The sequence below is a fragment of the Spea bombifrons genome, chromosome 2 (assembly GCF_027358695.1).
Source record: "Spea bombifrons isolate aSpeBom1 chromosome 2, aSpeBom1.2.pri, whole genome shotgun sequence".
NCBI lineage: Eukaryota > Metazoa > Chordata > Amphibia > Anura > Pelobatidae > Spea > Spea bombifrons.
In genome coordinates this window covers 102,253,657-102,279,864 of record NC_071088.1, presented here as the reverse complement: position 1 = coordinate 102,279,864, position 26,208 = coordinate 102,253,657, and the positions used below count along the sequence as shown (strand labels likewise).

Below are 26,208 nucleotides of genomic sequence, written 5' to 3'. Positions count from 1 at the left end.
ATCCCTGCTCGCAAGCTTACAATCAAGCAGAGAGAGTTGTATGATTACCCTCCAAGCTGGCTGTTTTCCCTGTTTGCGGTAGATGAAAGACTAGAGCATTCCATAAAATACCGTGTTAGCCATTGAGAAAACAGGAGAAAAGTATAGTTAAAATGATACCATTTGTTGGCTAACTGAGAGTTTAATTGCAAGCTTTCGAGACCAAGTTGTTAGGTCCCTTCCTCAGGCGTTAATAAAATAAACATGATCAGTGTCCTGCTTGCATTGTAGAGAGAGTTAAAGCACAAATGAGACAAAAGCTACGTATTGCTAATCAAAGTGTACAGTAGTAAATGTTGACACCCCTCCCCAAAGCAAACTAAAAAAAAAAATATGGTGGGTTTGTGCTTTGAGGATTTTTACACTAAAATCTGCCTGGAGAAATTCTTGTATAAAAGCTGCCATAGTGTATATATCTCTCGCCTATATCCAGTAAATACCAACAGTGAATTTTAGTTCTTCCCATTTTAATTAATGCCTCTCCTTGGTTGTTGGCATGACTATAAAACCCAAATAATACAAATGTAATTCAATTATTAGGTAACCTTAAATGACAGAACGATTTCATATGGCACCTAAAAAGTGAGCATGCAGTAAAAATGTATGACCCGTGGCTGTCTGAGCCTTTTTTTCTTCATTGTTGCACATATTTGGCACTGAAGGCTACTAGATGATCAGTAGTTACAATAATAGATACAAGGGAGCCTTATCAAAAGTATCAAAATCATGTGGTGCGTTAGTAGAATGCCCCTGAATGAAAAGGTAATTGTTCCCAATTGACCCACAACCTGGTAATGCAAAAACTACGAGCAAACACTCCCATGGGATGAGTAAGGAAGGAGATTTCTAGGGCTGGGTTTTTGCACATGCTCTGCTTGTTTCAGTTCCTGTTTCAGCTTAAAGGATTTTAGGCCTAGGCTTTGACTAGGTCATTCGAAAGCTTTAACCTTTTGGTCTTTAGTCAGTAATGAGGTAGACTTGCTTGTTTGTTTCTGATCATTGTTTCATGTCCCACTTGCTCTTCAGTTATCAGATGAATGGCTTAAAGTAGACAGGGTATCTTCATACAGTGTTCAGGGCTTGAAGAACGTTCATGGGGCTATTACATTGTACCAAATAGCCGTCAAGACTGACCTCAATGAAGTCACTACTGCAGGTTCTGGCTTTCAGTTAAAACAAATTTTCACTGGAAGTAATACAAGCTTTGGTAGAGACACTTGTGGTGCTAGGTCACTAAGAAATAGATTGACTTTTATATTGATCAGAGCCACAGACGTATTGTCTATTTGACGTCTGTGACTCGGACAGCGGACAGTCAGTGGTGTACCTTTTCTTATGCACTTCTGACCCAGTGTTCCACTCAGTATATCACCTTGGAGGCGTCATCATGACCCCTTGTTGGTGACGAATAGAAGATACAATTTATGGTTCTTTCAATGATAACAAATTGTCTAAGTCCTGATGTAGCAAAGAATCCCCAAACCATGTCCTACCACATGCCTGACCATCTGGGTACGGTTTATAATGTGAAACGCACCATTTGTTTTACACAGGGAGGGATCTGTCTTGCTCCATAACTCTTGAGTAGCCTCCAGATGCTTGTTTCTGATAGGCAGCTATTCATGTTTTTTTATATAGATCAATGGTTTCTCCCTTGATATTCTACCATCAGTCCCATCTTTGCCCACTGTCTTTCTCAGGCCTGGATCAAATATCTCTTGGACTCTAGTATGTTGATTACTTCACCCTTTAAGATAGATTGTTACATAATGGCGGGTGTCATCTACCAACATTGCATCCTTATAGTATAAATTAATTTTGCCATAATGCTATCTCTAGGCACTTTCAATATGACGACCCATGCACTGAATAACCATTTTCTGAAAGAACATTGCTGTGTGGCTCCTTTTCTTTAAGAACTCTTTGAAATCATGGTTTCATTATTTGTTTTTTGTTTTCTCCAGTTTCTCAAGCAATTAGGTGTTGGCGTCAGTTGGCAATTTGTTGATGTTTATGGTATGGACCCAGAACTCCTCAGCATGGTCCCACGGCCTGTTTGTGCCGTTTTACTACTCTTCCCAGTAACTGAGAAGGTGAGTTACCACAAAAATGCTTCCTGTTACTGACGCCATATCAATTCTTGTTCACGACGTTTGCTAACATATGTATATATCTATTGTGAATAAACCGTAACTGTCAAAAGTATTTTTGGTACTAAGACCTTCTTTTGATCTGTTTAATGGTGGTCCAACTCCTTTGCGTTTTATCATTTTTTTTATTGCCCGATAATGGTGACCTATTAAGGTAATAGGTGAATATTAGTGAATACAAGCCTAACATTACTGTACCTGTTTGCCTTTTTCCAATATAACTAGTAAATTGTCAGTTCTATGTAATCATTGTATAATTTGGCTAAAAGATAGTTTACCAAAATCTGTAGTCCTACTATGTGATGTAATCTAATCTTTTTTTTTTTTTTTTTTTTTGGAACTTAAAAAAAATACTAATGGTTTGTCCTACTTTATCTGTGAGTGTTTTAAAATGAAAGTGTCCTATTGTGGTCCATAAACCCAACCATTGTTGGACTACAAACCCAATTCTATTCTGCCTGGTGGGTAGGAATCATGTATCGAGCATTTTTTGTGTGTATTATGCGACACCTTAAACCCTTCTATTTATTTATATTTTCAGTATGAACTCTTTAGGGCGGAGGAGGAAGCAAAAATTAAAACGCATGGTCAAGATGTGAATCCGTCAGTTTACTTCATGAAACAAACTATAAGCAACGCTTGCGGAACAATAGGCCTTATTCACGCTGTGGCAAACAATCGGGAGAAGCTGAATTTTGGTAAAGGCACCCTCTGCTTCAAAGTTATTAGAAGCCAGCAGATGGCGCTATAGCACTTGGGTAGATGTCTTCTATAGTCTTTCCGTTGAATATTAGATTGTTTCTTCTATGGATGAAGAGAAATGGATCATTCTGCTGCTACTAATGCTGTTTTTTTAAAACATAAATGCATTAAAGTAGCAGCTGCTTCCACATGTTAATCAGTTGGAATTACTGGAAATAATTCTCCAAAATGATAATTAATAATCTTGCTGTATCTCAAAAGGATATGCGTATAAAATATATTTATATATTATATTTTAGAATAGATTGATGAAACATATTTTCATTACGTGCACAAAAATAAGGCAACTCCACAAAAAAAAGCATATTTTATATTACGTTTAATATTTATATTAAGTGCACTAATAGGTAGGTAGGCATCAGTAGTATTTATAAACCCTCATGTATTTAAAGCACATAAATAGTGGCGAGAGATTTTGTAGGCTGTGTTACCTTGTTTCAGACGCAAATGTATCTGGACGTGCTCTGCATTTTAATACAGGAGATTACATCATAGTAATACAATACTGGAAGGAAATATGGCATCACTCTGATGGAATCTGACACATAAAACAAATCCTGCTTCTAATGAAAAAGATTTGCCTAACGCATCAGCTCCTGCTTGTGATCAACTTTGAATATTGTCTCTATTAGTATCTCTCGCTACATCCCAGTCTCAGTCTCTTTACTAATTCTAGAGATTCACTGGTGGAAATAAGTGAAGTGCAAGGCTGGCAGCTACTAATAAGAGTATGATAGAAAAGGTTTAAGACCGGAACTGAGCCGTCGATGTCGGCTTTAATATAGTTATTCTTAGCTATTATTTTATGTTTTCTTTGTGGTATGGTTCTGTGAATTTATATATATTGGATTTTCTGTTTTTTTTTTTTACTTTTTTCTATTCTGAATACTTGCTACCTCGATTACAAAACCCTTGAAAAAAGATCTATGTTAAGACACGTGTGAAACCGCTAGGGAACAAGAACATTTAAAGAAGTAGGCAACAGATAAATCTGATTTCTATAAGCGTAGGGTTTAAAAATCCTAGGTGCTCATTGGCCTTATTATTACCTTTTTATGTATTATACCCTCTCACCTGCCATCTACACACATTAAAAGGGACTGTCCAGCCATCATTTGGTCTGAACGGTCCCTTTAAATTTTCATGAGGTCCCGCTTGCAAATACATGGAGGGATTCTGCAGGCTTCCCCGATATGCACCCCCCCTTGCCTGAATCCCCCTCCTCAGCTATTTTACATGCATGAGATGTGTGTTAAATTTAATAATCCTTGCCGCGTGTTTTTTCTTCATACTCCTAATATCGTTTCCTTCTAGACGGTGATTCTGCCTTGAAAAAGTTTCTTGAGGATTCAGTTTCGCTAAGTCCAGATGAAAGAGCCAAGTTCCTAGAGAGAGATGAGGTTGGTGTATTTGTCCGGTGCTTCTTTGTGCTTCAGATATATTGTATACACTTTAGATTCTCCCAACAAATAAAGGTTCTAGTGCCCCCCCCCTCATTTAATTTAGTATCACAATGATGCACCCTACCCGTTAATAGAAACCATTGTATCAACTGGGGAATTTACTACAGATGTGAAAGTGCTATTACTACTCAATAGCAAAATGCCCACCCTGATTGTGGGATCTTGGGCTTTTGCTACAAACAAACTTACTGGAATTCAGTAGCATTGATGAGGATTGTCACATTTCACTAGTATGTTTGGTGCTTATCACACCGCAGAGTTGTTTAGGAGCATTCATAGTCCTATCTGTTTTATATGCCCACACACTTGTGTGTTTGGCTATTGCCTAAATAAATAAATATTTAAGCAGTTTTGTCTGCTGTAAAACTGACCACATTTGACTTAAAAAATGGAAGCATTGAATTACTATATTTGAAACTGTTACAGTGTACACAAAATGACCAAACATACGTGGACACCTGACCATCACACCTATGTGAGCTTCTCGGACATCCCATTCCAAATCCATGGGCTTTAATATGGGGCTGTCCCCTATTTGCAGCAATACCGGCCTCAACTCGTCATCAGAAGTCTTTCCACAAGTTTTTGGAGTGTTTCTGTGGGAATTTTTGCCCATTCATCCAGTAGAGCGTTTGTAACGCCAGGGACTGATGTTGGGCGAGAAGAAACTTTGTAGTGAGGGGTGCTACAGAGTGCAGGCAGTTTGTACTCGATACACACATCAGCATTCAGCAGCCCTACTGTGAGTGTGCATGGTCTACCGTTTTGTGGCTGAGCTGTTGTGAGCTGCCAAAGCTGGCATCCTATGGCCCTACCTGGTTTTAAAGTAGCTGCGCTCTTCAGTAGGCCCCATTCTACTGCCAGCGTTTGTCTATGGAGATGGCTGCCTATGAGCTTTATTTTATATACCCGTTAGCAATAGATGTTGCTAAATTCCATAACTAGGATGGGTGTCCACATACTTTTGGTCATAAAGTGTGTTTCTTTAATTTGTTAGCAGTAGTCACATTTAAAAATACTAATATATATAAAGAAAGAAAAAGCCATATCTAGATCTAAATATAACGTCCCTTTTCATTGTCCGAAGTGTTTTTAAAACTTTTAACGCTTTCTTCAGCAAGAAAAATGTATATAGATATATTGTGAGAAAACTGTGTCTTGTGTGTGTATGTGTGTGTGTGTGTATATATATATATATATATATATATATATATATATATATATATATATATATATATATATATATATATATATATATACGTGTATAGAACCATAATATTTTGCGTGCTGTATATGTTGGCGTATGTTAGATCACATTTGAACAGTGAATAAAATAACGTTATATAGTGGAATCCTGTTAATTTTATTGTCTTCATGTTTCTGGTTTTATGCATCTCTAATTCCAGAGTATTCGGGTTACACACGAGAGCAGCGCCCAAGAAGGACAGTCTGAGGTATCACAATTCAGTTTTTCCATCTTTGTCTATGAATCTAACTGGCAGGAGTTATTCTCTCGAAATGTTTTTTGTTGAAGTGCAGGGTATTTTATTTCTGTTTAGTAACAAAAGAGTATATTCACTAAAAAATCAAATTGCTGAGAAGTTGAGGTTTCATCTTTCCATATTCATTGTGCATCATAATAGGCCAACTGTGGCTCCTCCATAATTTCTTACTCTCAAGGATTTAGTTTTATTTTTTTATTCCTATGAATTTATTAGAGTGAATTATAAATCTGGGCATATGCACAATCCTATATTGAGCCACGGAGCCTAATTATCCAATTGAAAGTGAAGCGTTGTAGGCTAAACTTGAAGTTCTCACCCTTTTCACTTCTCAGTACATCTTAGGCCTCTATACAACTGAAAGAATAAATAGTAAGTTCCTTCTTGTGTATGAATGAGACTCTTTGGCTGTGTGCAGTAAGCAAAATAAAAATAGAATTTTATGCCTCAGGGTCAGCAAAATAGTATTTTCTTTTCCTTGCTAGCAGTGGTTGTGGAGCAGAGGAAGATAATATTGTCACTATAGTGTAGCTGTAATTATTACTGTGCTATAAACGAGTGGAATCTGAGGCTGAGGAACATGTCTTTGCAGCTGGGTTCTAGAGGGTAAACTCAAACCCTCATCGTGTCAGCAGCACTGTATTGCTTGCAACCCTTTGTGACAGTTTCATTTTAGGGATCATTGAACAGAGAAGATTAAAATCATTGTGATTCTGATGGTGACAAACATACCTTAACCTACCTGGACAATAAATGGCAGGTGTATCGCTAAACTGTTGTGTGCCCATTAAAGATTTTAGAACAATAATTATTATTATTATTGTTTTAGTTTTTTTGGTTTTTAATTAAAAGATTTAATAACAATCATAATTGCAACCTAAGTGTTACATTATGTGTAGCCCAATGGAGTATTGCCAGTGATGGTTTAAAAATATTAACTATAAAAACAATACCATGACTAATTCAATTTGTTCCCATTGATTTTCCTCACAATTTGGCCCATACATATATATGGATAGTAGAGTATGTAGTTTCCATAATATCTTCCTTGAATGCCAGTACCGTGTTAGGAGTAGAGTAATTGTTGATTCATGACCCTTTTTCTGTAAGATGTTAATGGGTCCATGAATGAGAAGGTGCTGGGAAGAGTTTCTCACAGCAAACACATGGGATTTTAGGGTTGCACAGGGTGAAAAATGTAAGGGGAATGTGTGGGTCATGTCCTGAATGTAAAGACAATTCTGCACCATGCTGATTCCTGCCAGCAGTTTGGAAAAAGTTCACACGGATGACCTCTGTTATGAAGGATGGCTGATGTGCCGCGAATTCCGCATAGGTAGGGAGTCCAGGATTTTGCCAAAGGCAAAGTCTTATAATTCATTACTGGCAGTAGGCAATCTAAGAAAAAAGATCAGGTTCAGTGGTTGAAAAGTACTGAACACGATAACACAGATGCTTCTTAAAACGTTATTTTATTGTGCATGTGTGGTTACATTTATGACATCCCATTATGCATTGTGGTAGAGTGTCAAGTTTTAGATACACATTGTAACTCGGGAGTTCTGAGCCAATCTCTGTGAAAACCTGCTGGCATACATGCATAGCTCCGTAGGCTTTTGTGCTTTGATTGAATAGATACATCTGGAAAATCCAGTTTTAGATGTGAATCCTTACTTTGTGCTAAAATCGTTTGGTATTCTCCGCTGCGGTGCCATGATGGCCTAATTATGCTCTAATCGTTCGGTATTGTAGTGTGCACACAAAGGACACTGTCAGAAAGGCACTTAGACTGATATTTACACAGCCTTAATATTTTTACCACCCTTTCATTTTTCAAAGTTCCATTATGTTCTTCAGTGCAATACAATGGATGGCAGAGCAACCAAGAAACTTGTGACAAAACGCAAAGGTTTACAGGCAAAAGTAAAAGGAATTCATGACCCTTCAATCACTTGTATTAAATGTACATTATAACAATGCACATCAACAATATCAATAAAGCACAGAATGTTCTGCAGGGCAATTCATGTACAGAATATGTATCAATAAAAGGCAATGTAACAGCAATAGGATATTATATGAGCGTTTCCAGGCAAAGTGCATAAAATGTGATTTGACAAATCAAGAAATGCAGTGGTGGTGGATCCTGGGGCGGCTGGGGTGAGGTACAGGAAATAAGGGAATGGAAAAGAAGATTAGTCCTTCTCTAGTAGAAGAAGAGTAGTCCCTTAGCAGACTGTGGATGAGCCTGTAGTCTTATACTGAAACCTGCCCCATCCTCAATACCAAGTGATTCCTGGTAAAACAAAGCTTTATTTACATGAACTCCAGGACACCCAACCATGCCTGTCCAAAGTCTTATTGATGAATGGCCATCCACACTTTGTCTTTGTGCCGATTGGCTTTCTTCATTTTGGATATGCAGATGAAGTAGCCAGAAGTGACCCCACCGTGATGTTTTGGAAAACAGGGCTCGTGTTTCACAGCAGTAGTACTTTCCATTTGATTGTGAGATCTTTGAGGCTCCACTGTTCATATTTCTGCTTTACTTTTGCAAGTCTCTCCTCTCAGTGCTTCAGAACCACGCCATCTTTGGCAAGCCAGATCCAGAACTGTCTTGAAAACAGGAGAAGTTAGAAACAAGGTCCCACTGGCCAAACAGCATGGTCTTCAACTTCCTGCAGTTTATCTCTGTGTACCTAGAGCTTTGTTGAAGTCCCCACACATCTGGACCTGTGCACACAAGATGGTCAAGTCATCCATATAGAGTGATCTGTTTACTTTTTGCTTGTCTCTGTCTAGTGCACCAATCCACCTGATCTCAGAATTCTGCAGGACAGATCTGGTGAAGAGAGCGATGGGAAGCCAGTTTTTAAAATCAATGGCTTCCTCTTCTTCCTATACAGGGTTGTGATCATTACATCCATGAGCATGGGAGGCATCCTGCCCTCCACCACGATGACCCTCTATAAGTCGAGCAGGCCCATACAAAAAGTGATCCGACAGTCTTGTATATAACACAATTGTGAGACTGTCCCTGTCCCCAGTTGTCCAGTGCCAAGAAGGCCTCCGTTGGTGCTTCACTTTCAAGATCAATGGTGCTAGTGAGACCTGACAGGAACTTACCACCAGATGATATATATGTGTCTTTTGGAGAGTACAGATCCCCAATAGTTGCCAACCACCTTCTGCACCTCTTCACCCTATTGTACCACAACTTGTCTATTTTGCAGTTGTTTCAGGGGCATGTGGGAGTTGTAGACTTTCTTGAAGAAGATAACCATGATTCACATCTTTGGTCTCCTCAGCACTCAACTACCTCCCAACTTGCACTGTAGTTTGTGCTGTAGCCTTCTGAATTCCCTCTTCCTTGCCCCCCCAGCTTTTGCGTTTTGCCTGATAGAGAGGAATTTAACCTCCCACCACTTATCTACAATGGGGAAAATCACACTTTGTTCTGACACAGTCCGTATATACATTTTGCAGCTAGTCCACAATCTCCTGCTTCTGTAACAGGGCACAGTTTATCTTCCAGGAGCCCGGCCCATAAAACCTTTTGCCCGGGACACACTGACGCTGAACAGCTTTGTGGTTAGAGAAGTGCTGGGGCTAATCAAGTCACCCTACTTCCAGTTTAACTAATTCAATGGTTATAACGGATGTATAAAATATATAAAGGTCACTGAACCATTCTTAAAAAAACATTTCTTTTGTGAAAACTTTAAAATGCCACTAAATTTTGGAACTGTGTTTAAATTATTCTATTTAGGGCCTATTCCTAAATAATACACGCATGGACTTGATGGCGTCCGGTAAGGCTACATAAATAAATGCGGCTTTAGAATGCAGAAAAAAAAGTTAATTTGTTCCCTTATATTTAAAAGAATTTATTAATGCAAAACTTTAAAGGCCCAGGCAAAGCTATTTAGTAGCTGCACAGAAAAACAAATAAGGAATCCTTGTATGGAGAATCACCTTACTTAATCCAGCTTGTCACAAAATTAAGAATTTTGTTATAGTAAGAGGGCTGTAAAAAAAATCTTACATAATTTGCAGGTTTACTAGAAAATATTCAGCAATCATTACCAAAAGGCACAATTAGGAGCACTGTTCGTTTGTGACGGTATGCCTGTTCTCGGTCTTTCAGCGCAGGTGCTCCAGGGCCACAACAATTTCTGGGCTGTTTCCTGCATTTCCTTTTGTGTCATGAGGAGACAACTGCATACTAACGAGAGGCCATGACAGATGTCCGTCTTGGCTGGAATTTGCTCCCCATCCTGCATCCATTAGGGCTAAAAGCTGTCTTTTGACAAGGGTGAGCAGTTGCCAATTTTACTGCAGTTAAATGCTAGGATAGATGCAGCCCTCTTTCATCTGTGGAACACGTTCTTTGAGTTGCGTTCCATCTCAATGTATGTAAATAAAGTATGCTAATTCAAATTAAGTCAGAGCAATTATTTGCTCTGTTTTCCCAACCATTGTAATCGTCACACAGACCTCCATTCAAGTAACAGGGGAATGCAATTATTTGCCGTGACCACACTGCGATATATATAAGCTGTTATCTCTCAGAAATCTTCCAATAACCTACAATGTATAAGACAGAGAGATTCATGCAAAATCTGCAATGTTTTTCAAAACACTGTAGGGTTGTTCTATTTTTTAATGCAGTGTTTGATTGCTAATCTATTTTCCCGTTGAATAGAAGTATCCAACTGAATCAAACACAATTTGGGAGAGTGTCAATTGGTAAAAGGCCACCCGGACGTAATGTTTAATTTACTGTGTCTGAGATGCAGCGTGCCATTAAATTAGACTATATCATCTACACTGCCTTCAAGGATTAGGATCAACACTGGACGTTTAAGAGAAGGCCAACACCGGATGTTTAAGAGAAGGCCAACATATACTTCTCTTTACAGCCTTGTGTGTGTGTGTGTGTGTGTGTGTGTGTGTGTGTGTGTGTGTGTGTGTGTGTGTATATATATATAGATATATAGATATATATAGATATACATAGATATATATCTATCTATCATATATATATATATATATATATATATAAGACAATCACTTGAAATACAAGCCTTAGAACATGAGCATTAATTAAACCTCAATATCGTAACGTCATTCGGTATCACTTTGAGAAATACAACTAGAATTGACCGACTGAGACAAACGGATACATTAGGTAAAGAGGGCCAGGCTGGAGAAACCCTCACTGTCTGAGTCATTGCAGATTATTGCCAAGTGAGCGTATCGAACTTTGGCGGCTTCTACATATATCCTGATATTTTGCTGAGTTTTTCAAAATTAGTCTGGCAAAGAGAATAGACAAAATCAAACCAGATCTCCGATAAGCTTCCCTTCGAAGATTTGTGGGGAATTTAAACCGCTTGCTCTCTGTGATTATCCCAGATGGGAAGTGTCATGGCAGGAGTGTGGACAGTCTGTTCCCAGCTGCTCTGAAAAGTCCTGCCACTGTGGACTGTGATTTACTGCTGGAGAGAGGCCTGTTGACTAAAGCTAGGCCATTGGTTTAAGCGTTGGGTTGATTTGTGAATAGCGTAAAAAATATCAATCAAAACACATGTGACTGACTGGGTGACATATCTTGAAGATATAGGGATATTTCAGCTGGATCATATGACCATATTCCCATATTCACACATACTAACATACTTACACACTCTTACACACTTTTTTTTCTTTTACCTCTACTTTGGCTCAGGACGGCTCTCCTGCTTCCTTATGATCCTCACACACTGGCTGTGCCTGAGGGCCGGGAAATGACGTGCTGAGTGAGCAGGGGTTGCTGGTGGGGAAGGGTTTGGGGGTGCTGACATTCAGGGCCCCCTCACAATGCCGGGGGCCTTCGTTACACCAGTGGATTCAGCAGAGCTGGCGAGGAGCGCTCCCCAAAACCCTAGGCATGCACATAAATCCATAGAAACATAGAATGTTTCACATCAATGTAGTAAAACGGTGCCAATTTAATGCTGATTAAGTTGCTTTATCAGGTGATTCGTATTTCATTATATAATGTTTCCCAACAGAAGTTTGTGGTCTACACAGGAATTCAGTCACCGGCCAACAGTCTAGCCCTGAAAAGCAGCATGTTTTTTTGGATTTTTTTATTTTATTTTTTTGGAAAAGTTATTCATAGGAAACCAAGACAGAGCAAAATGTAGAATGTTGGCCCGGGCTTGGGCAGTTTTCTCCTGGCAGCAAAACATTATAATATGCTGATGTTTAAAAATATCTAGTCCTTTGGCTTCCTGTTATGGAAAATGGTCTTTCGAAATATAAGTGGACATCCAAGAGCTTGGGGACAGACTACTTTAATCACTCCTCACATATTCAAAGCCCTGAAATGAAGAAGTGTTACTAACCCTGAAAAATGCAGTACTTGTTGATCAAATAGGTTTTATACTCTATAAAGTGATTTGGCAGCTTTCATAAGCTCTTTCTGACAAATATTTCCATTACTCGGTTGTGCATTCTTTATAGCTTAGCTACCTTTCACCCTGGCAACCAAGATTCTTATTAAAAGAATAGTAATGCCGAAGCTACATAAAACGATTGTCACATGTTTCTGCTTTTAAATGGTGTTCTAGGTTTATATGTTTCCAAGCTTCATTGTATTCTGCTCAATACCATTTGTCACAGCTATCTGGTCCTTCTTTATCACCAGATCTTGTGATGCCTTCACCTAAGTTCCATCGTGCATGGGTTAGGCGATTGCCATCCGTGGCAGACCTAGTATAAGGCACCGTAGCAATTCCTACTCTAGTTCATAATGTGATAAAGACAAAAACATCGTAAAAAAAAAGGAAACTTGTTGATTTTTTTTGTCTTCCAATTAACCAAGTTGAGGTGTCAACTGTGCAGGGTCTGCTCCACCATTCTTGCAAGGGTCTGGTATATTTGTAGTATAAAGGTACTAGGCTATTCAGTTGGCGTCTATATACCGGTAATACTTCATTAAAGACATGCTGCCACTAGGAATTATCCACCAGAATTCATCAAACCCAGATGGGAATGTTCACTTTTAGGGGAAAAAATCTACACGGATAAACAGACAACAGATACATTTATTTCCGATGGCTTAACAGTAGGCAATTTAACAAAGCAGTGGAAAATGCAAGCGAGGTGCTGGAGTGCATAGCTGGAGGCATTAGTAGTCAGACCTCACCTAGAGTATTGTGCGCAGTTCTGCAGACCCCATCTCTAGGATAATAAAGAGAGTTTGGGGAGATTTCAGAGGGCTACTCATATGGTGAATTGTTTTCAAGATAAAGTAAAATATATCTCATAAGATCTCAACGTGTGTAGCTTGGAGGAGAGAACATAGAAAGCGGGTTTGATAGAATCTTTTAAATGCATAACAGGGTTCAACAAAGAAAGAAGGTCTTAGTCTAAATCTAGAAGGGCAGAGGCTTGGATATAATCCAGGGAAGTTTTACTTCACCGAGAAGATGGTAGATAAGTGGAACAGCCTTCCAGTAGAAGTGGTAGAGGTTAATAAAGTGAGGGAGTTTAAATGTGACTACCCTAGACATAAGGCTGTCCAGAATATTAGATAAGACCAAATAAGGTGTGAGGTTTTTACAGCAGGAAAATTAACACACTAGATGGACCAAATTGTCTCTATTGTTCTAACGTCAAATTCTGTGTCTGTTTTTTTACCTGAATATTTCAGGTTTCGTTACTTCCATGTAGTTTTACTGGGTCCTTTCCGTGTTGTTCCTGCAGGGTTAGTGTTAAGTGCTAGGACCGTTTTATCACCATTTTTAAAGCTTGTTTTATGCAGTTAAGAGCATGTCCTACCACGTAACGTAACACAAATTGTAAAATTTGATGAGTTTGTCCAGGTTTGATGCATTCAATAGCATTATTCTAATTAGTGACCACTCTTTTAGTTTGTTTTTAATGCTTGATTATTCTCAATATGTAAAATACTAGAATATTCCCTTTTAATTTGTGCCATTCTGGTATCCGGGGATTAAGCCATAGAAAACGGGACCTGATATTAAACAAGGAGTTATTAGGGTAAAAGAAGTAACCGTGTCAGAGGTAAACATGGAGCTTTCTAATAATTCAACCTTTTCCATGATTTCTAAAACTGCGACCATGCCGGATGAAAAAACAAGGAACTAAGTAGTAGTAATATATGTATATGTTTTTTTAATGAAAGTTTTTATTGAATAAAATACCAGCCATTGCATATGTATTTTGAATGATTTTATTTATATAAAGGCTGCAGATGTGGTTTGTGGTTTACATTTGAGACTTACACAAAAACGAGACATAAGAAAAGTTTTAATAGTGTAACGTTTAAGATGTCCCTGGTTTTAAAGGAATTTTAATAGATGTTCGGTGGCAAGAGATAAAGTGACAGTAGATGTAAGGTACCTTATTGTTACGATTTTCTTTTACCGTTTAACAATTTCAGTTCTGTTGTGATCAAGAACATATTATCTGTTGAGTTACCGGTACATAATAATAATGCTATAATATTTTACAGAGCTGTACAACGGTCCTTGTGTTTTTCGATTACACTAACTTCCTCTTCTTCACAGGCACCAAGCATAGATGATAAAGTAGATTTGCATTTTATCGCCTTTGTAAACGTGCAAGGTCAACTATATGAAATGGGTAATTACATTTTATTTTTATTTAAGTACCTATTTTTTGTATGTTGTAGACACCAACATTTTATAATATTGTACCGTATTTGCTCGATTATAAGACGAGGTTTTTTTCAGAGCAAATGCTCTGAAAAATACCCCTCGTCTTCTAATCGGGGTCGTCTTCTAATCAGACCTCAAATAGAGGTCTGATTAGGAGACTAAGATCCAGATCCCCCGCACCGCTGCAGGGGACCTGGATCCTCCTGTCTCACCCGACCCCCCCATCATACACACACTTACCGGTGCTTCCTGATGTGTTGCCGGGGCAGCGGGTTGACGTCTACGCGATCCGCGTAGACAACGTCCGCTGCAGCCGGAAGGAGGTGTGGCTAGCAGCGGGGGTTGTCTGCGTCCGTCGCATACACCTTCCCCGACTGTCAGAGATCAGACTTCCCCGCACCGGTGCCGCACCGGTGCGGGGAACTCTGATCTCTGACAGCCGGGGAAAGTATACGCGACGGACGCATACAAACCCCCGCTGCTAGCCACACCTCCTTCCGGCTGCAGCAGAAGGCGACGTCAACCCGCTGCCCCGGCTGGAAGCACCGGTAAGAGAGGGGGGAGAGCGGGGGAAGGGGGGTGAGAGAGGGGGGGAGAGAGAGAGAGAGAGTGTGTGTGTGTGTGTGTGTTAGTTAGTTAAATGGGGGTATAGGGTGTGTGTGTGTGTGTTAAATGGGCATAGGGCATTTCTGGAGTGGCGTTAAGGGGGCATTTAATAGAGCACTCTGCCTCCTGAAATGCCTTATACCTCCCTATATGCCACTCTGCCCCATAATATGCCTTTTAACCCCCTAATTGGCAGAGTGGCATATAGGGGTATAAGGCATTTCTGGAGGCAGAGTGCTCTATACAATGCCTTTTAACTCCCTTAATGCCACTCTGCCTCCTGAAATGCCTTATACCTCCCTATATGCCACTCTGCCCCATAATATGCATTTTAACCCCCTAAATGCCAGAATGGGATATAGGGGTATAAGGCATTTCTGGAGGCAGAGTGGAACATAGGGGGGTCAAAAGGCATACCATGGGGCACAGTGGCATATAGAGGGTTAAAAGGCATATCATGGGCCACACTGCCATATTGGAGTGGCAAGCCTGGGGGCAGATGTGCGTAACTGGGGGACAGGTTGGAAAATACAAGAAATAAAAACAAAAAAAATCTTTTTCTCAATCATAGCTTTTATTAAAAAAAATAGTTTACATGAATTAACATTTACTGGTAAAACTTTTTTCCTTTGGGGTCGTCTTATATTCAGGCTTTTTCTTTTTTTCCTAAGTTAATATTCAGATTTTGGGGGGTCGTCTTATAATCAGGGTCGTCTTATAATCGAGCAAATACGGTAATATTGAGGATCTGTGCTAAAATACCAACAGCCACACTATTATGGAAATCACAATTTTATGTTTATTTAATGTGGACTCTCACCCCAAATAATATATTTTAATGCAGTTCTGTTCTCAAGGGCCAGAATCCTCCCTGGTTTGTGGTTGTGAAACTGAGAATGCCTTTTTTTAGTCTTTTATTTACGTTTATTTTTTATAATTATTTGTTGGCTGGCTCTCAGCTAAGAAGTATAACACGTGATCTTATTTAATTAAGCAATTTAATCAAATTCCATGTACTGCCAAAAATGTCTGATAATACCCAAACTTCTTATACTTTTCGACAAAGCAGTTTAGTATTGAGCATGTTTTCCTACAAGTAAATGAAATTGTATTATCGGAGTGGACACTGTAAGAGGTAGCTATGCTGTACATGGACCATACCAAAGTACACGTCACTTCAAATTCCTTCTGAGGCATACGTAGTTCCATAAAATACCTCACTAATTGATTATGAGTCTCATAATCTTTGATATAAAACAATGATGTGCAATAGGTTTGTAATTATTAGTGATTAATTTGACATCACCATCATATAGCTCAGAGATCCACAATGAGTGGGAAACAATATTTAATTGGACAATTTTTAAAGGATTTTTCATTAGATACCAAGCTAATCTGAGCTCCCATTGAAATAGTTCTGCAAATACAATGCTAGAAACAGTTTATTGTTTTCTTCTAGATGGCCGAAAGCCTTTCCCAATAAACCATGGACAGACTAGTGATGACACATTGTTAGAGGTAAGGTCTATGATGAATTGGATTTGTTTGATAGATTTCATGGCAAAAGGTATAACCAATTTCAGGATGCGCTAAAGGCAAGCTTTGCCATCTTTTATAATATGTTTTCGTACAGGACAGTGGTTACCAGTTTGGCATGTTAAGCTGGTGACAATTGCTTCATTAGCTGCTGCTATGCCTTGTAACCTGTTCTTACGTCTTAAGAGAATTTGAACCAATTACAGTCTCATATGGAGAATGCTGACCCAAGCAATGAACAAACAGAAACCACCCGCAATGATTTGCGTCTTTATATGTCTATTTTCCAGCTTTTTTTGCTTTCGCACAGCAGGTTTACCTATGAGAGGCAGATTTTGATCTTTTGTCTTCAAATCTGAGGTCTGTTTGTAGCACGAGAACAAATCTGTTCAATGTTCCTTGCAGGAGCTATATGGTTTGGTGGTTCTGTATTGATTTTGTAACAATAGCAACACATATTGTTACTTTAATACACTATTTACTCCAAAAATGGTTGTTTTTTTATCAATTATTACCCCAAGGTAAAAAACTGTAAAATCAGGTTTATACCTACATTTGTACAATTTTGCACACTGCATTAGGCGATTGGATGAGGTTCTTGGAGGCACACATTATTGGTTCTGTTCCTATTGACACTCCATCATGTTAAACCAGTGACACTGACCTAACGATTTGCCTGATTTACTACAATTTGCTCGAAGTACAGATGTATTTCCCCCTCTCTAGACCCAGACAGCTGGGATTTCATATAAATATTCCACTATGTATGGGGGGGTTTGCCATTTTATTTTTTTAACAGTTTTAGAATTACAAGCCACGGTTATCTTAGTAATTATGTGTGTACATAGTTCCAGAATTGTTGTTAAATTCCTGTGGACCGCTTTTCTGTGTAATTATTTTATCCACCTCGTTCCACATTATTTATCTGTACAGAAAAACATTAGCCGGTGAACTCAGCTGGAATGTAGTCATAGTCTGTGGTTATATGACTGGTACTGTGACCCAATGAAGTTGGAATCGCTTCACAAATCAGCTATTTTAGAATTCATTAACTGTTTAACAGTTCTAACGTTCGTTGATGCCTCTGAAAAAATGGTTCAAATTGTAATGGAAATATTAATATTAAAATGCATAATATATATTTTTCCTTTCTAGGATGCTATAGAGGTCTGTAAAAAGTTTATGCAACGTGATCCAGAAGAACTGAGATTTACTGTGGTTGCTTTCTCCAAAGCATGATGATAATTTGGCTGCAATACACCCAAAACTGCCAAGTGGTAAAACTGTTAATTTTTATATTTCTCACATGTGCAAACAGCTTACTGTACATTAATAAAAATATTTACTAAGTCTCGGACTTCTGTCCTGTCACTGCTCTTCTTTATTATCTTTCTCTCAAAACACGTAATCCAGAAGAGTTTTAGATCTTCTTTCAAGTATCAGAACAAAGAGTTGCTACAATCAGTGTCTGTATGCCACATGTTCTTGCATATTGTTTTATATAGGCAAATCCTTCAATATATTCTTTACTAAAAGATTTGCAAATATAACATCTAAATGTTTTAAGTGGTAAAGGGACATTTTTACTGACCCGTGTGAATTTGTAGCACATCAAGGATGTGGATGTTACTTTGACACGTATCACCTACCTAAGCATGTCCTTTCATGGACATGGTATTCCCTGATAGCATTGGGCTCTTTCAGCAGGATAATGCATCCTGTCACAAAGGAAAAATGGTTTGAGGAACACACTAATGAGTTCAAGGTGTTGACGTGGCTTCCAAATTCCCTAGATCTCAATCCAGTTGAGCATCTGTGGGATGTGCTGGACACCCAAGTCCAATCCATGGAGGCCCCACCTTACAACTTACACGACATAAAGGATCTGCTGCTAACGTCTTGGTGCCAGATACCACAGCACACCTCCAGAGGTCTAGTGGGGTCCATGCCTCAGCAGGTAAGGGCTGTTTTCGAGGCAAAAGGGGGATCTACACAATATTAGGCAGGTGGTCATAATGGTATGGCTGATCAGTGTGTGTGTGTGTATATGTGTATATATATATATAATATTCCTTACATTAGTTTGTGAAAAGTTACATACTTATCTTACCTATGTAAATATACAGCATTTAGCAGAGATTTATTTTGCAGTTTATATTATTAAGAACCAATGATATTGCTGTGCGACTTCTATTCCTACAGTATCAGGATTGACCTTGTGTTCTTGTGTCTCTGGTGTTGAATGTATTGTAGATGCCAATAAACATAAAGCATTAAACAATCAAGCGTTGTTAAATAATTACCCTATGAGTGGGAGTTGGTTTTCAATGCACATTTGTTTGCAGACAAACCCATAAAAATGGTTTATTCAGGTACATTGCTATTAGAAGCCATTTTAAAATAGTTGCTCATTAGTGGTTGTGTCGCTGGCTACTGCTTTAACCCTTTTGCTACTTAATGACAAATTTCCTATAGAGAGTGGTCTAGATGTCCATAGGACTTCATAATGCATCCTTTTTGCGCTGTGCATATTTGGAGGTTCTGACCAAACTTTAGTGTTGAGCAGCACCTTCTGACACACGGGTGCCTCATTTATGGTGCCCAGAGAAGGCTTTTCGGTTTAAATGCAAAGCACTTTCACTGATTCAGCTCCTCGGTAAGCAATATAGCCATGAAAAATTAGATAGGACTCACCAAACTTGGCGTACTGTGACGTAATGACAGGGTAAGCAATATATGGCCATAAAGTGTGACAGAATCCTCAAAATGTATGCCTCAGATGTGCTGAATTCTTGCTTTGGTGTCAGAGCTAACACTGCTGGAAATAATAAAAGTACTCAGAGGATCTATCCAGACCCCTTAGATGAGCTCTCCTGCATGTTTAGACTTCCACCTGGTTGAGACTCTTGACAGTTGTAGTTAAGATGACAGCCAAGTGAAAGGTACATGTTGGCCAAGCTCGATGTAGACATTTCCTGGTGCTAGTGATGCTATGCCAGGTTTACTGCATGGCTGTGCAACCGTTTGGATAAGGCTGCCAGCTCTAGCGTTTATTCAATTAACTTCTGTTTAGTTAACAAACTTTGTTGTGTGTTACGTTAGTTACGATGATTTTGTGTATATATCAGCACACCTTAATTAGAACAGAACATACTAAATAAAGAAATCCCAACATTTTCAACAAGGCTGGCCATGTGCACTTCTCTTACAGGTGTGTATTGTGGAATTACGTTTTGTGTTTAGTAAAACACTGTAGTTCTCCCAATGCATTAAGCTGTGTCATCGTTCCGCTTCGACATTTGTTTAGAGACTTGTAAAAGCAAAGATGCACTTAGACGTTTACATGTTGTCCAAAAGATTATTCGTAAGTACTTGCCTGCTAGCAAAGTGATCTTCACCAGCTTTCTCTATGCTGACATCTGCAGCTTGGACTGACTTCTACATTAATGATCTACACAAGCAAAGTGACAAAGTTAGGCACAAAACTCACAAATAACAGCACATGTCTATATCAATGTTGCTGAATGAATGGGCCAATATATATGTTAACCCATTAATGACAAAGCCCATACATGTACGGGCTCAAAATGCATTGTTTTCAATGGGTTTTGGCACCGCCCATTGTCCTTAAGGGGTTAATGTTTTATAGCAAAATTATCAAATGAGCCATTTCTTAGCAGAGTGAAATACATTTCCAACAAATGAGTGAAATGATATATAATTGTTACATGCAAAATGTACTTTATACATTACATGCAAACATTATATGCAGACCAAAAGGTACACGACAGACCCTTGCCCCCACACACAACTGAGCTTGGAAGGGCCATGAACATTGGTGCGGTAATCCTAGGAGTGTTCCTCTTGCTTTCATTGGATGAGGGATTATCCATTATGAATATGCAAGTCAAAAATCTTATCCACTTCAAATTCACTGCAATCATCAACAACCAAAGGATCATGTTGGTGAAGTTGTTAGGGTAAGGTGTAGGGTTACAACTTTACTTAGATAGGATTCTTGTCAGAAGGATGACTCGAATAACAATTGATTAGTGCCCCCATTCACTATGGGATCATACTTAAAAATGTATTTCAAGGTTATCTATCTCTGTAGTAACTGTTCTTAATTTACTGCAGTTAGCATCAACAAGATGGAGAGAAACTGGCCTTGTCTTGGTTGTAAAGAGAACCTAAAGGATTAGTAGCCAGGTAATAATCTATGGAGCAGCCACTTGCCTTAGAGTCACTGAGGAAAAAACATTGTAGAGGAGACAGTAACAGAAGAATGAGAGAAGAGATTTCAAAGTAGCAACACCATGAGCAGGCCAGACAGGGCATTGGTTTAGCGAATTACCAGCTTTACCACAATACAGTAGCAAATTCAGCTGCCATCTACAGGCTAGGTCATTTTGCGCAGGCTTTTCTTGAACTGCTTGTGCAGTAGAGGAAAAAGAAGGTGGTACAGGTAAGGCTCAAACAACTGAAACTAGCTTGTGGAAGAGTGTTTCTGAAGATGTCTGTACAATTGGATGAACAATAGAATTACATCCTCCAAAGCGGATGTGACCCTCATTATGGCTAACTCATATTCTCATAACCCCAAGCAAAACTGGTCTCTCAAATCCGACTCATTCCAAGCAGTCTCCATGTCTACCCACCTGAACTCTGAGACAAAGTCCTCAGCAGTTATGCAACCATGCTTCAATAACTTAATGGTTGATTTCTACAGCTGAGGTCTTAAAAGAGTCATCATAAAGAGAGTTTGTAACCTGGACAAAAGAAATTCATCCAGGGTTGGATTATTGGTTTTCAGTAGTGTGCCCATGCTATGGGTTCTCCTGATAGCAGGGAGATCACACCGTGTATCTTTACAACATCCTTACTATACGCATGAGGTTTCATTAAAACTTCCTATAACATGTGCTTTTTATAAATATGTGTAATTGAAGATACACTATATGAATACAAGTATTGGGATACTTCACAATTATAACAAGAAGGACTTTTATGACATTGCATTCTAAATACATTTTGTAGTTGGTCCCCCTTTGCAGCTATAACAGCTTCCACTCTTCTGAGGAGGCTTTCTACAATATTTTGGGGTGTTTCTGTGGGATTTTTTGCCCCATTCATCCAGAAGGGCATTTGTGAGGACAGGCACTGATGTTGGACAAGAAGGCCTGGTTCCCAAGTTCCAGTTAATCCCAAAGGGTTGAGGTCAGGTCTCTGTGTGGGCCAGTCACGTTCTTCTACACAAAACTCATCCAACCATGTCTTTATGGACCTTGCTTTGTGCACTGGGGCGCAGTCATACTGGAATAGAAAATAGCCTTCCCCAAACTGTTCCCACAAAGTTGGAAGCATAACATTGTCCGCAATGTCTTGGTATGCTGAAGCATTAAAATATCTGTTCACTGGAAATAAGGGGCCCAACCCATGAAAAACTACCCCGTACCCTTATCCCTCCTCCACCAAACTTTACAGTTGGAAAAGATGCATTCAGGTAGGTAATGTTCTCCTGGGATCCACCAAACCCAGAGAAGTGTGATTCTTCCCTCAACTGAGCATGTTTCCACTGTTCCAGAGTCCAGTGGCAGTGTGCTTTACACCACTCAATCCAACGCTTGGCTTTGTACTTGGTGCTGTGAGTCTTGCATGCAGCTGCTCAGTCATGGAAACCCGTTCCATGAAGCTCCCATGAAGTTTTTGTGCTGATATAAGTGCCAGTGGAAGTTTGGAACTCTTCAGCTATGGAATCAGCAGAGCGTTGGCAACTTTTACGCACCATGTGCCTCAGCACTTGGTCACCCTGCTCTGTGACTTCAGGTGATCTTCTGTTTCTTGCTGCTTTTCTTGCTGCTTTTCCGATAATACCACTTACAGTTGACCATGGAATATCTAGCAGGGATGAAATTTCAGGAACTGACTGGCAATGGGTCTGATTGAAACACTTATTTTTGTCCATATAGTGTACATTGTTTCGAAGCCAGGGAAGCTGAGATTTGTGGCGAAAGGTGGCAAGACTAGCATATCAATTACTTTCCTGTTGTTAATTCCATTGTCCTCACCCTACCATACTGCCAATGTTGATTATGTTGGCAACTCTAATGCCTGCAATGTCTCTTAGGCACCAGAATCAACACCAAAAAGTTTTTGCAAAATAATTATGGCATATTATGCCATCGTTATTTCTTTAGCTTCCCGAGAGTTAAAATCACAGAATGACCCACAGTAAGTATTTCAAGATACTTTAAGGGGATTTGTTTAATGTGTTGTGTTCATTTGGATCTGAATAATTAGCATGTGAAAACAGAACATATAATTTGCTTCTGATATAGTAGTCTGCGGATTTAATTACACGTTTGTCAATCTGGCCAATGCACTACAAAAATGTTTAATTAGCTTTAGAGGCACATTTTTGATAACACTTTGCATATAATTTCTTGCCTGGGTTATTAACTTAATCCATAAGCCTTTATTATACAGTCAAAACATTGAAACATATTGTATGCCATAGTAATACAAATATCTCTTCTATTCGGCGATCTCTATTTCATTAAATGTTATTTAAGAAAGTACTCATGTAGATATTATAATTTCCATAGGACATTCAAAAGATTTAATCATGTTAATCTATAAGTACATATTTATTTGAAGCCAGTATTCTATTTTACTTTGGTTTGTAAATGTTGGGATTTTGTACAGAGGTATTCATAGAATAACAATTCCTTTGTATTCAGTCATAGTGAATGAAGCCAGTCTTGTTTAACCTTCCAATTAATTAATTATTTTATTTTTATTTTATAAAAAAAAAAAAAAAAAATAGTGGTTACCTGTTGATGAGACAAAAAAAAAAACGATGAATGCATCATGTCTACTTAATCCGTCACAATCAGTTCTGCTGTGGCCCTAGACTTTAGGACTTGTAGGGCTTCTGGTAACCACATCTTGTAGCTCTTATATCAGCTGTTTCATTATTAAAGTATAATAAGGCGTAGTCAGTTTATTTATCTAGCTTATTGACTAAAGGGAAAATATTTTAAGACCCTGAGTACCAAGAAGATCATGTTCGCAGATCCCCTTTAATTGTGTTATTTCTGGGCTACACACCTCGTGTGGCTCGACTCCAGCCATAGAGAACTCCCATATGAATGTTCGGAGAGAGTTAATAGTTTCATGTTAGTGTTACTGTTTTTTTGGAAATAAATGAAGCTTGTGTGAAACTTGTTCTAGAGCTTACTCATATCCTCCACCCAAATGCATGCGCTAGGAGGAAGTAGGAATTTTTAGGTCTATTCACCAGCTACCACTCAAGTAACAAAGCACATGGTTATACCTATAAAGAAAGGACCTTTTCACTAAACAGATAGATCAGGTTGCCAAGTGGGTGATGGGATGCTCCATGACAACACACAGCTGTAAGCAAAAGAGGGTTAAAATTGGCACCTGAAATTTACAATATATGTATATATATATATATATATATATATATATATATATATTTATATATATATATACATATATCTACATACACACACACATGTTTTAGTACTATTAATTGAGGGTAATGGAAAGTACATCTCTCATCAGATCAGTCTGGAAGGAACTCTAACAACAAAAATGCATTCTCTCTCACAAATGTTATAGGATCTCTGGGTTGTTGGTTTATATTCACCAGAAATCGTATTTCCATGTGTTTCTCTGAGAACACATAACTATTCATAAGCTTTTCTATGTAGACAGCTATGTATAGAAACATACAATTTGATGGCAGAGAAGAGTTGTTTGGTCCACCTAGTCTGCCCATTGTATCTCTTCTAAAGACCTGTAACTGTATTCAGCCCTCTGTCTTAGATTCAGGATATTCATATACCTATCCCAAACTAACATTCTTACACACACTAACATAGTAACATATTTACTTACACATATAGTGACATGCTTACGCACAAACACAAATACATACTTACACACATTCACAGTAACATACTTACACGCATAGTGACATACATAGACACACACATGAATATACTTGCACACATATTAACACACACGCAGTAACATATGTATGCGTGGTATGCCTGGTATGCCAGGGGGTATGTTGGTCAGTACTGAGCAGGAGTCCCCCTGCCCTGTTACACAAAGTTCAATGTGCTTACTTTTATGCGGTAACCCAGTGCTCCCCTGCTAAACCCTCAGCACCAGGAAGAGATTTCTTGTCACCAGGATTGCCTGGCGTCTGGTGTTTGCTGAGCCCTGGTCTATTCCATGAGTGCTTAATTCCCGAAATGTCCTAACTTCTACAAATGGTTGGAGGTTGATCCACTTATCAACCACCCATAATAGCATCACTACAATATACCGTAATTAGTTTCTGCGCATCTCTAATCCTGCTTATTTAGCATTTTCTTCCATGGTTTGATGTTACATCAAGTGTAGATCTATAATTGTTTTGGACATTTTGTTTGCTTTGTGCTGTTTAGTGTTCTAAACCTTTATTGATGTGGTGACATAACCCTTTCAGCCCCCAAAATTGTCCCTATAAATATATTTTCTTATATTTTTGCAATAGTGCTTGAATACAGAAACACAGAAACATAGAATTTGACCCATCAAGTCTGCCCATTTTTCTTGATGAGCCTTAGACTTTAATCAATCCTTGATCTTATCTTAGATTCAGGATAACCTTTTGCCTTTCCTATGTTTAAAGTACGTATCTGTATTACCCTCTACCACTTCTGATGGGAGGCTGTTCAAGTTAACTACCACCCACTCTGTAAAATAAAACTCCCTTGCATTGCATGTAAACCTCTGACTCTCTTGTTTTAGACTTGTTCTAACTTTTCTCCACTTTGTATATGTTATATTTTGCCATTCAATCGGTTTTCTGTTGTATTATATTGGCACATTTTATCTTTATTTTTAGTTTATTTACTAATAATTTATTCTATGGACACTTCTCTGGCCAAACACAATCATAAAAAAAATCAAAGCAACATAATGACATGATGCAAACAATAAAAGCAATATAATAACTGGAAACAAACATCAGCCTCCACTCACTCATAACTCTTAACTATATATTCGAGGAAAAGAAAACTTCAGTGAGCATCTCCTCCAAGAAGGACTGAGTTGACCTTGTATAATACATGGCTCAACTGGTGTGACAGCTTTTGGAATTCGTCACCAATTTCAATATACATTATATAGAGCAGACAAAGCTCACCTTGTTAAGACAGTCAGAGCGGCAATTCTCCTCCAAACTCCTGCTTGGTGAATGACCTCCAATGAGATGAACAGTAATTAAAATTGGTTAAAAAATCTGTTTGTTTGTTTCCAACTCCAGTTAAGGAAAGCAAAAAATAAATAAAATAACAGTGGTCGACTTACATAGCCTCCAACATCCTAGAGGTAAAGGATAACATACATGGGACTGGCACACGACTATTCTAAATCT

General features: G+C 38.6%; 1 protein-coding gene across 1 annotated transcript; it reads left to right on the top strand.

Moving 5' to 3' along the window:
- Positions 1-2,003: 2,003 nt before the first annotated feature.
- Positions 2,004-18,108, top strand: UCHL3 (ubiquitin C-terminal hydrolase L3). Its single transcript, XM_053455405.1, has 7 exons — positions 2,004-2,132; positions 2,731-2,887; positions 4,266-4,351; positions 5,821-5,868; positions 14,499-14,574; positions 16,675-16,733; positions 17,907-18,108. The coding sequence occupies exons 1-7, from the start codon at positions 2,058-2,060 to the stop codon at positions 17,988-17,990; spliced, it is 585 nt and encodes a 194-aa protein (XP_053311380.1). The 5' UTR covers positions 2,004-2,057; the 3' UTR covers positions 17,991-18,108.
- Positions 18,109-26,208: the final 8,100 nt, after the last annotated feature.